This window comes from Antennarius striatus, chromosome 18 (genome assembly GCF_040054535.1).
Source record: "Antennarius striatus isolate MH-2024 chromosome 18, ASM4005453v1, whole genome shotgun sequence".
Taxonomy (NCBI): domain Eukaryota; kingdom Metazoa; phylum Chordata; class Actinopteri; order Lophiiformes; family Antennariidae; genus Antennarius; species Antennarius striatus.
The window spans coordinates 4,120,250-4,131,931 of NC_090793.1; the positions used below are offsets into that span (position 1 = coordinate 4,120,250).

An 11,682-nucleotide genomic window follows, 5' to 3' on the forward strand; every position below is an offset into this window, starting at 1 on the left:
CACCATCCTATGCTGTTTGGCTACACTCTTGTCTACCACTACTTTGCAGTCACTGATCTCCTTCAGATTACACCGTCTACACAAGATGTAGTCTACCTGTGTGCTCCTACCTCCACTCTTATAGGTCCCCCTATGTTCCTGCCTCTTCTGGAAGTATTCACCATAGCCATTTCTATCCTTTTTGCAAAGTCAACCACCATCTGTCCTTCTGCATTCCTCTCCTGGAAACCAAACCTGCCCATCACCTCCTCATCACCTCTGTTTCCTGCACCAACATGTCCATTGAAGTCTGTACATGTCCTATCTGCACCATGATAGAACAACTTGAACCCTGCTCCTAAACTCTAACCTTGCTACCTTTCCACCTGGTCTCCTGGACACACAGTATACATTATCTACCTCCCTCCTGTGCATCATGTCAACCAACTCTCTACCTTTTCCTGTCATAGTTCCAACATTCAACATCCCTACTCTCAGTCCTATACTCTTGGCGTTCCTCTTCTCTCTTTTCCTACAAACACACTTTCCTCCTCGCCTTCTTCGACCAACAGTAGTCCAATTTCCACTGGCACCCTGTAGGTCAACAGCACCGATGGCGGCCGTTGTTAACTGCCTCAACTGATCGGGTTGGAAGTCATAGGTTTGATTCGCCTGCTCGATTTGGCAAAAGTTTTACGTCAGATGCCCTTCCTGACACAACCCTCTGTATTTATCCAGGCTTGGGACCGGCACAATAAAACACTGACTTGTGTTCTCTTGCGGCTATGTCATCCTTTGCAAAGGAAATGACATACATACCGTTACAGTACATGAGGAATTGGCCAAGCTGCAATTATGGTTTGATATAAATTAATTATCCTTGAACCTAAAAAGAACTAAATATATGTTATTTGGGAAGAAAAGCTGCAAACAAAGCTGTGACTCTTCTGCGCATGCGCGAGCAAGCTGCAGTTTCCTCAATGCAATTTCCTCCGGGATTAATAAAGTATCTATCTATCTATCTATCTATCTATCTATCTATCTATCTATCTATCTATCTATCTATCTATCTATCTATCTATCTATCTATCTATCTATCTATCTATCTATCTATCTATCTATCTATCTATCTATCTATCTATCTATCTATCTATCTATCTATCTATCTATCTAACACAACATTAATATCAAGGTCCTGAATGAAGTTAATATTGAGCGGGTTGCTGAATTCAAAATGCGAGGAGTGATTATTGATAAGATGCTAAATTGGAAACCTCATGTAAGACAATTGCAAAAAAAGTTAGCCAGAAGTCTATCCATACTTTGGAAAACTCAAAAACTATTAAATCAGAAGGCGCTTGATATAATTATTGTGCATTACTCCTGCCCTATCATAACTACTATGAGGAAAGTATGGGGAAACACATTTAAAAGTGGCTTACAATCTTTATTTTTGACCCACAAAAAAGCCATAAGAATTATTCACAATGTAGCGCCCCCATTGGACATGGGGTGTATTGAGTTCGAGTAATAATGAAATAACTGACCCAGACAACAGCTGTTAAATTTAAAGGAAGCTCTTTACTGAAATGATGTCTTGGTTTTGTTTTAAATTTAGAAGAAAACCCCTTTATGAAACGAAATAAAATAAAATCTTAAATGAAAGGAGAAAATACAATGAAATGCCAAGAATTTGACACAAGGCTTTAAAACTTTAAAGAGTGAACACAATATGTTTTTACCTCAATCCACTCACCAATGGATGATCTTACCAAACCGTGAATTGTAAACCTGACTTACTTCCTAAATTATATAATCCACTCAAAGATTTCCCCAAATACTCAACACTGGTCCCCTATCTCTCTCTCGTAGTATTTATTACCCTTAACACCAAAATGACCATAAGATATGGACTCCTCCAAAATGTAGGTTTACTCAAATGATGCCATTAACTTTTAATCAATTATATTTATTTATATATCAGTTGAACTTAACCTATAAAATGTATCATGACATTGAAATGGACTTGAAAAGATAACAATACACCTTTAACACAAATTGTGGGCCTACACGCACACACACTACACACACACACCCCATCCATGATGGCCTGTGCGTCGCTCCGTTGGGCAAATACGCGGTCCTCAGTAGAATCCGACAATTACAGTACAACTCGCAGTTTCTAGTAGACACTGTAGAATCAACTCCGACCTACATTACTTGCGCCAAACGTGTCCAACGGCCAATGTAAAGGGAAACAGTCTCTCCGCGACAACCTCCTCCAAGCTGACGTCTCGTAGATACAAGGGTTGCCCGGCCAATCCACCTCTCGCTCCGCTGATCCCCGCTGACACACCGGGACCCGGTGTTTACTCCTCTTGCTGTTAATGTTGTCCACAAAACAATGAGCTACTTGCCCACCGAAAGATTAATTGTTGTCTCAACGTTACTCTTGCAGGGAAAACATGAACCACGCTGCCCTGAGTACTAGTCCGTCCAATCTATCTATTTTCCCACAATCTGTCTCTCCTTCCCGCTTTTTCTCTTCCATCTTTTCCTGCCATCTCCTCCGGCCCCCAGCCAATGCCCGCAGGTGGCACAGACTGGAACACCTTCACAACCAATCTCCAGCATCCACTCATACCACATTCACACCACATAAAACCATCCTCCGTAATCTCTGCTTAAATCAGTCTTTTCAATATTAAAATGAATACCTTAGGACTGTTTACTCATCACGCTTTGAATTATCCAGTATTAACTCTCAGTTAACAACTCATATTCCCAACTAAATTACTTTTATTCTCCTAGTAACTCTTGTTACCGTTTTGAGTTTAGTTCTCTTAAATACTATATTAAGAAATTAAGGGCTCCTTTAGTTTAAACCTCTAGTTTTCTCAACTGGGCTACAACAATAAACATTATGGAGCTCACATAAATCATCCATCCATCCATCTTCCACCGCTTATCCAGAATCGAGTCGCGGGGGCAGCAGCTTCAACAGGGAGCGCCAAACTTCCCTTTCCTTGGCCACATTCACCAGCTCTGACTGGGGTATCCCAAAGCATTCCCAGGACAGTGTTGAGTTGTAATCCGTGGTGTCAAACTATGGAAAAAAGTGGACAACAAAGTTAGGAATCTAGGAACTCTATCTACCTTTAATAAAGCTTTTGAAAAACGTGACTTTGCAAGGTTATATTTCTGACGTAAATGACTATTTAAGTCTTACATTGTTATGACTTATTAAACTGCATGTGTCATGCCTGTGAAAAAATGTCACTGTGAAATGTGGCATGCAATGTATGAATTTGGTTGATAATGTCTTGCAATGAGAGAGATGTTGTTGATTCAGTGGACGGGAATTTTACAAGCCAATGGCTTCGACCTGTCAACCATTTTTTATATACTGGTCTGATCCCTGAATGGAAATTAAGAGCACACCCTAGTTAGTAAATACTGCAAATGCATGCATACATGTTAGTTTGTACAGCCCCCTGTAGCACATGCACACACACACACAATGGGGCCTGTAGGCATGAAGGGGGAGGTAGAAAGGCGGGCAGCCCCTTTGTAGGGGCTGCCCCAAATGAGTAACTTGTGAAGGGGGACAGCACCTTGCTCAGGGGTGCCTTGCTCAGGGGCGCCTTGCTCAGGGGCTCCTCGCTCGGGGGCGCCTCGCTCAGAGGCGCCTCGACAGTGCACCAAAGGTGAGCTGACACCTCCCACTTTCAGCTCACACTCCGGGTGTTTATTTGGGTGGGAGCGGGAATCAAACTGCCAATCTTAGGAACATTGGACGACCCGCTCTACCACCCACTCTACCATTGAGCCACTGCCGCACCAAACAGTTGGTGAACTTCATGGGGACCCACCTATCACCCCACAGTGGTATAACAATGCGACTTCCTCAGCTGCATCAATCGCCTCATTAAGACCGAGCCAATACTCCACAGCAGCGGTCCCCAATCCCCAGGCTGCGGACCGGAATCGGTCTGTGGGTCATTTGGTACTGGGCCGTACAGAAAGAATAAATAACTTACATTACTTCCATTTTATTTATTTCGGAATGTGATAGATCTTTTATTTTGAAAAATTACCCATTTCTCTGTTACATCCGCGTATGTCCGTGGTCCCAAAGCACCAAGTCCCACGACCTGGTACCAGGTTGTGGGACATTAGGTACCGGGTAGCACAGAAAATTTGACTTTCTTTTTTTTTTTTATTAGTCTAAAGATGTTTTATTTTGAAAAGTGATGTCTGTGCAGAATGACGCTCAGACGAATGCATGTGTCCGTCCTGCTTGACAAGTCTCGGTCACGTGACAGGTTACCAGCTGTTACCCCTAAATTAAACACCCACAGCTGTGCCAGAGTTCTGGATTAAAGTCAAGGCAGATTATCCTGAGATCGCCCAAAAAGTATCGAAAACCCTGCTTCATTTTCCAAACTCTTGTCTTTGTGAAGCAGGATTTTCTGCAGTGACTGTAAAGAAAACCAAACTGCGGAGTAGACCACACGTCCGGAACGCACTTCAGGTGTCATTGTCTCCTGTTACCCCTAGATCAGAAATCCCCAACCACTAATTCTCGTTATTGTAGTTATTATTATTTGATTGACTTGTTCACCCTTTTATTGGAAGTGATCAGTGTTTGTCCTACGTTGAATGCACTGATTGTAAGTCGCTATACAGTGCGCCCTCGCGCATTCGTGCATCAATGCTCAAGACTTCAACTCATCATGGATTTTTGGTAGGCAGTCACGTAATACCATACGCAAATTCTATGGGCTGACGGGATCCAGAAGTGCGATTCGTTCCATGAGTCACGGACTTCTGTGAGACACAAAAGTGCTTTAAACAGTCGATAAGAGTGTGGGAAAAGGTAATACAGATAGAAGGTGGCTTTATGTCAATATGGGGAGGGTTCAAAATGGCTGATGAGCCATACAATGAAGTTATGGGAAAGAGTAGTTGAAGCTAGCATTTGTAAGCAGCAGTATGGTTTCATGCCAAAAAAAGAGTACTACAGATGCAGTATTTGCTTTGAGGATGTTGATAGAGAAGTAAAGAGAAGGCCAGAGGGAGCTGAATTGTGTTTTTGTAGATCTGGAGAAAGCTTATGACAGGGTGCCCAGAGAGGAACTGTGGTATTATATGTGGAAGTCTGGACATGTATGAGGACTGTAAGACAGTGGTGAGGTGTGCTGTAGGTGTGACAGAGGTGTTCAGGTGGTGGTGGGACTGCATCAGGGATCAGCTCTGAGCCCCTTCTTGTTTGCTATGGTGATGGACAGGCTGACAGACGAGGTTAGACAGGAATTTCCATGGACTATGATGTTTGCAGATGACATTGTGATCTGCAGTGAGAGCAGGGAACAGGTGGAGGAAAAGCTAGAGAGGTGGAGGTTTGTCCTGGAAAGGAGAGGAATGAAAGTTAACCGCAGTAAGACAGAGTACATGTGTGTGAATGAGAGGGACCCAAGTGGAAGAGTGAGGTTACAGGGAGAAGAGATCAAGAAGGTGGAAGATTTGAAGTACTTAGGGTCAACAGTCTAGAGCAATGGAGCATGTGGAAAAGAGGTGAAGAAGCGTGTACAGGCAGGATGGAATGGGTGGAGAAAAGTGTCAGGTGTGATGTGTGATAGAAGAGTTTCAGCTAAACTGAAAGGAAAGGTGTACATAACTGTGGTGAGACCAGCGATGTTGTTTGGTCTAGAGACAGTGTCAATGAGGAAAAGACAGGAGACAGAGCTGGAGGTAGCAGAGATTAAGATGCTGAGGTTCTCTTTGGGAGTGACGAGGAAGGATAGGATCAGGATAGGATCAGAGGGACAGCACATGTTAGAGGTTTTGGAGATAGAGTCAGAGACTGAGATGGTTTGGACATGTTCAGAGGAGAGAGTGAATATATTGGTAGAAGGATGCTGAGTTTTGAACTGCCAGGCAGGAGGCCTAGAGGAAGACCAAAGAGGAGGTTTATGGATGTAGTGAAAGAGGACATGAAGGTAGTTGGTGTGAGAGAAGAGGATGCAGAAGACAGGGTTAGATGGAGGCAATCGATTTTCTGTGGCGATCCGAAAGGAAAAGAAGAAGTAACAGTGCTGTAACAGGTGTCTGTTAAAAGACTGTGCTGGTGTTGAAGAAGAGATGCAATACAACAACATGTTCAGGGTTAGGACCTGTCTAAGGCATCTCACCATGCAAATTGTTGCATAATATTTCAATTTATAAAGTATTCTACAAACTTGACAGCTTCTTTGGAAACAGTTTTTTACATTGTGTGTACATTTGGTTTAAGCTTCTCGTTTGTGTGTGTGTGTGTGTGTGTGTGTGTGTGTGTGTGTGTGTGTGTGTGTGTGTGTGTGTGTGTGTATTTGATTTTTTTTATTTGTAACATCATGTTTATTCATAAAAGTCAAATTACAAAATAATAATAACTGGTTAATGCGGCCATGAGTACGAATGATGATGATTTTGTAATAATTCTTTGAAACCTTTGAGCCACAGTGCCATTGAGCACGACTCTGAACTGGTGTAATCCCGGCAGAACTGTGGACGGACCGCCGCTCACTGGATCAGCTTCGTTTCTTGTGTCGTATCTGACGTTGGCGTCGTGGATGCAGGGGGAGCGGTGTCTATTTAAGGACGTCATCCAGTCCAGATAAATAGCAGAAGGTCCACGGCGTTGACTAACCGTCTCTAAATGGTTTTCATCCCGCTCCGGATATCAGTTTGGGGCTTCTTGGGATCCGTCAGTCCAGATTGAGGCCGTTTCGCTGCCGACCAGGTCCAGTCCAGCTCCGCTGCAAAGGCTGCTCCACGAACCCGTCGCTTTGATTCCTCTTGTCGACAAACCGTGAGAGATGGGTAAGGATTACTATAAAACGCTGGGGATCTCTAAAGGAGCCACGGACGAAGATATTAAGAAAGCTTACAGAAAACAGGCTCTGAAATGGCATCCGGACAAAAACAAGTCTACTGCCGCCGAGGAGAAATTTAAAGAAATCGCCGAGGCGTATGAAGTCCTTAGCGATCCAAAGAAAAGAGAAGTTTATGATCAGTATGGAGAGGAAGGTAATGTGTTTTTTATGTTAACTGTGTGTGTGTGTGTGTGTGTTCGTGTTCGTGTGTGTGTGTGAGAGACAGAGAATGACGTCTGACCTTCAGTATACCGCTATAAAAGCGTTATAAAGCCTGGATGGAGGCGCATCATAGCTGGCTGTCAAGTCTGCCACCAGCTGAACAGAAAGCTGCTGTTATTGTACGTTATTATAGTGTTACTACACGAGTTTACTGTCGGGGTACCCTTATTATAAGATGAAGGACTGTCATGGTTTCCACAATAGATTTTATTTTATGTGTATAATAGAAAAATGTAATTTGACTACAAGTGCCTGTTTTGATCAGTACGCCCTACATATAATATATCTTAGCTGTATTACTTTAATTTTCAGTCCAGATGGTGATGGGTGGGAAGTATGTTTGGTGTGAGAAAGAGGATCAGCTCTACATCTATCGAAAACCGAAGGTGTCACATTGTGCTTTTCTTTAATCACTCTACCTTTACTATTTGCATTTGTGAGGGTTTGGGCTCATCATGGGTTTCATGAGTGAAACAAGATGTCGCACACAAATGTATTCAGTTGAACCCCTCCATGAAGCCTGTACATGAATAGCCTGCAATATGACTCTCTTAAAGGCTTAATGAACCTGGAACAAAGAGAGCATGCAGGTATAAGTGGGTCCTATTATGAAATACACATTTTTCAGGTCTCTACATATACTGTATATAGTGGTCCTTCTTAAACCTACCAACTCTTACCACAACAAACGCCTTCTGCATCAATAAATATTTGGAATCTTTTGGAATTTTTGGCTGCACAGCATCACAACAATCCATTTTATCACAGCTCCTGTCTTGATGTAACAACAGCAGTGATTGACAGTGATTGACATATCCTGAGCCATATTGATTGATTGACACATCTTCTCCCCAGATATGGGCGTGGTCATCTCCAAGGTGTTCAGATTACGGTAGCAGTGTGTGACAATGCCCTGGCTCAGAGCGAGACAGTGAAAGTTCCTCACAAGCTGTTGAAGTCAGCTAGTATTTGGCTAACTAGTTAGCTCCGCTTCAGTCTGGTGTTTGTGTAGGCTGTGTGTGCGTGTGTGAGTGAGTGTGTGTGTGTGTGTGTGTGTTTGTGTGAGTGCGTAAGGCGTATTCTCAGAATCATATGTGTAGCAAACACATAACCAATTTCATTGCAGATGAAGATGCTACTAAATCAGAAATGTTTGTTTTTTTGATGAAAGAAAGCAGCTTTAGCTCTTCTGAATGATTTGAGAGCTGTGTGTATCCAAAGCAACTACACAGCTCCTTAACAAACAGTCTCAGCTTTTATTTACAGCCTAATAGATATTTACACACACACACACACACACACACACACACACACACACACACACACACACACACACACACACACACACACACACACACACACACACACACAAACATACGCACACAAACACACACACAGATTTTATCTTATTTACAGTTGCTTATGAGTGTGAGTAAAATGCTATATCGATGCATACTTTATTGATCCAGAGTGGGGAAATCAGTTTTCTTTATAGTTGTACTGCTCAAGAGGAAAAAACCATAGCGAATGTCAGAATAAGGAGAATTTAAAAATGATGAGATAAAAAGAAATCGTAATAAATAGTGGATAAGAGAGAAAAACTGTATACACAGTTTTGTACAGATTTAAGTGTCCTAGCTTCCATTTGTCCTTCTTCTTCTCACTGAGAAGTAGGGTTAGCAGACAGAGGTAATGTAGGGATAACCGATTAATTACTTTCATTGCAGGTCTCAAGGGAGGGAACGGGTCCACTGGTGAAGGACCAGGCAGTACCTTCACCTATACCTTCCATGGTGACCCTCATGCCACCTTTGCCACTTTCTTTGGGGGTTCAAACCCTTTTGATATGTTCTTTGGGCGGAAAGCCAATGGCAGAGATGATGAGGACATGGAAGTAGAGGGAAATGACCCTTTCGGGTCATTCACGAGCTTCAACCTCAACGGATTCCCTCGGGATGGTCATGTGGGGCTTGGAGGCCAACAACGCCGGAAGCAGGACCCGGCCATCATCCACGAACTAAGCCTCTCCCTGGAGGAGGTTTTCCACGGCTGCACCAAGAGGATGAAAATCTCTAGAAAAAGACTAAATCCGGATGGCAGAACCATGCGCACGGAGGATAAGATTCTCACCATTGAGATCAAACGTGGCTGGAAGGAAGGAACCAAGATCACGTTCCCTCGTGAGGGAGACGAGACGGCCAGTACCATTCCTGCTGACATTGTTTTTGTCATCAAGGACAAACCACACCCTCACTTTAGACGAGAGGGTTCGAACATTGTGTATCCTGTACGCGTTAGCTTACGACAGGTGAGGCATTTCTTATTTTGGTACCCTCTTTGACTCAGAGTACCAGTATTAATAGAGTCTCATGTATGGATCAGTCACACGGGCAAGATTCAGAACAAGCTCACATTCATTTTAGATTGTGACCAAGTTTAAAAACCCTGATCACAATCAACAAACTGAATGTAGACTCCTGGAGCAGTTGTTTTCCCTAGATAGTGTAAGCATGGTGAATGAGCATATTACTGAACCGCACACTTTGGCAGTGGACTTACATAATCTAGATAATCAACACTGAGAAATAGGAGCTATAACAAGCTGCCCCCACACACACCACGAAAAGATGTACTTATATGGTTCCTCCTTCTCTCAGAGTTAGACCTGACTGCCTAACATTTTAAATCAGTCATATGATCCGCTTCTTACACTGCTTCACCACTAGCTTTTCCAGAGTTGGCCAGTGTTTTACACTTTCTTCAACAATTGTTTCTAAAAAAGAAATTTGGAGAAATGTTGAAATATTATTGTAACAAATAATCAAGTTGTTGATACACTATAACGTCTGTCTATATGATATAAGTCAGGAAGAACATTTGCTAAAAATTCAGTGAAATTCTTTAAGTTTGTAACCCTAACCCTAACTCTAAGCTGTCAGCTCCATGTCCTGTTACCATAAAAACAATATCTGTCATCAAATGTTTATCAGCAAAACTAACACAATTAGTCACACACTTACAATGACATAGACAATAGATTGCAGTCTACTGCTTTGAATATCAAATAATTTTCAATGAGAATTTGCAAACACTGCTATATAAGGCAGAGATATATTATAATTCCATTGTAAAAATGTAAATCTAAGTGAACATTTCATATTGTTTTCACCCTCAGTGGATCCTGAGTGGGTAAAGGTTTCCCTGATTCTTACTTTGATTTTCTGTCTTTTCAGTCATTGTGCGGATGCTCAGTTACTGTTTCCACAATAGATGGGAAGACATGCAACATGAAGATAACAGATGTTGTCAAGCCTGGCATGAGAAAGACTGTTGCTGGACAGGGTCTCCCCCTCCCCAAAAACCCAGAGCAAAGGGGGGATCTGGTGGTGGAGTTTGATGTTAACTTTCCTGAAACACTGCCCGGAAACGCCAAGGACGTCCTGAAACGGCATTTACCAACCTAGGATGAAGGAGTGGGGCCATAAACACACGATGACACTCATCCTCGTTACCAAACGCACTCACAAAAACACATACACAAGGACAGTTCTACCAGTTCGCAGATGGACCTCCTACTCACGAATGAGCAGTTTCTATTTCTGAGCTCGAGGTGTTTTTATAAATACCATGCATGCTACAAAGTTGATCTAAGTTAAAGTGAGAGACTGTCTGGGTTTCTGATATCTGATAAGTACATATTTGATGTCTGAATATTTGTTACACTTACTTTATCTTTTTTTTGTCAGTTGCAAATATTTATTAGTGAAAGAATCTATCGTTGCCAAAACATCCCAATGGTCCTGGGAAAACTTGCATTTTTTTGCTTTAATTTAGATTTTACAGGTTTAATTACTGACAGGATTGACTGTCATTCATGTCTATTTTGTCATGGAAAGATGCAAGCCTCGATTTAGACTCTATTGTTAACATAAAGAGAGTAGAATGAGCTCAACTGGGGAGATTGTGTTTGTGTTTGTTTTAGAGACTGATGTTTAAATATTGAATTTGACTTTTAAATAATATTTCCATATAAAATGATTATAATTGTTTCAGTTGTTAGAAGATATCTGATGAATCTTTCACCAATTACAAATATTTTATTGTAAAGCTTGACATTATAAATAGACTGACTGAATTTAGTACGTACTACTAATGGCAAAACTATGAATGTGTAAATACAGCTGTCTGCTTTCAGCTGCTGGTGATCAATTGCCAACACAGAGGCCTTTACATTTTCTCATCAGGGGACGCCACATCACTCATCATGATCCAGGAGCCCACAGAGGCGGGTCCATGGTAGAGCTGCTGAAGTTTGCATTCATTAGTTTTAAAGTTAAGAGGAGAGTGGCAATGAAACACCACGAAATGTGTTTGTGCTTAATTAAACTGACAACCTTATATTACATAATTGTAATATGAATTTTTAATTCTTACTCAAACGATCATATTTCTAGCATTTCTTACAATAGATAGATAGATAGATAGATAGATAGATAGATAGATAGATAGATAGATAGATAGATAGATAGATAGATAGATAGATAGATAGATAGATAGATAGATA

General features: G+C 41.8%; 1 protein-coding gene across 1 annotated transcript; it reads left to right on the forward strand.

Annotated features, from left to right (window-relative positions):
* Positions 1 to 6,517: 6,517 nt before the first annotated feature.
* dnajb4 (DnaJ heat shock protein family (Hsp40) member B4) lies at positions 6,518 to 11,515 on the forward strand. The gene is made up of 3 exons (XM_068339907.1): positions 6,518 to 7,050; positions 8,846 to 9,426; positions 10,352 to 11,515. Exons 1-3 carry the CDS (start codon positions 6,840 to 6,842, stop codon positions 10,580 to 10,582), a joined length of 1,023 nt encoding a protein of 340 aa, XP_068196008.1. The 5' UTR covers positions 6,518 to 6,839; the 3' UTR covers positions 10,583 to 11,515.
* Positions 11,516 to 11,682: the final 167 nt, after the last annotated feature.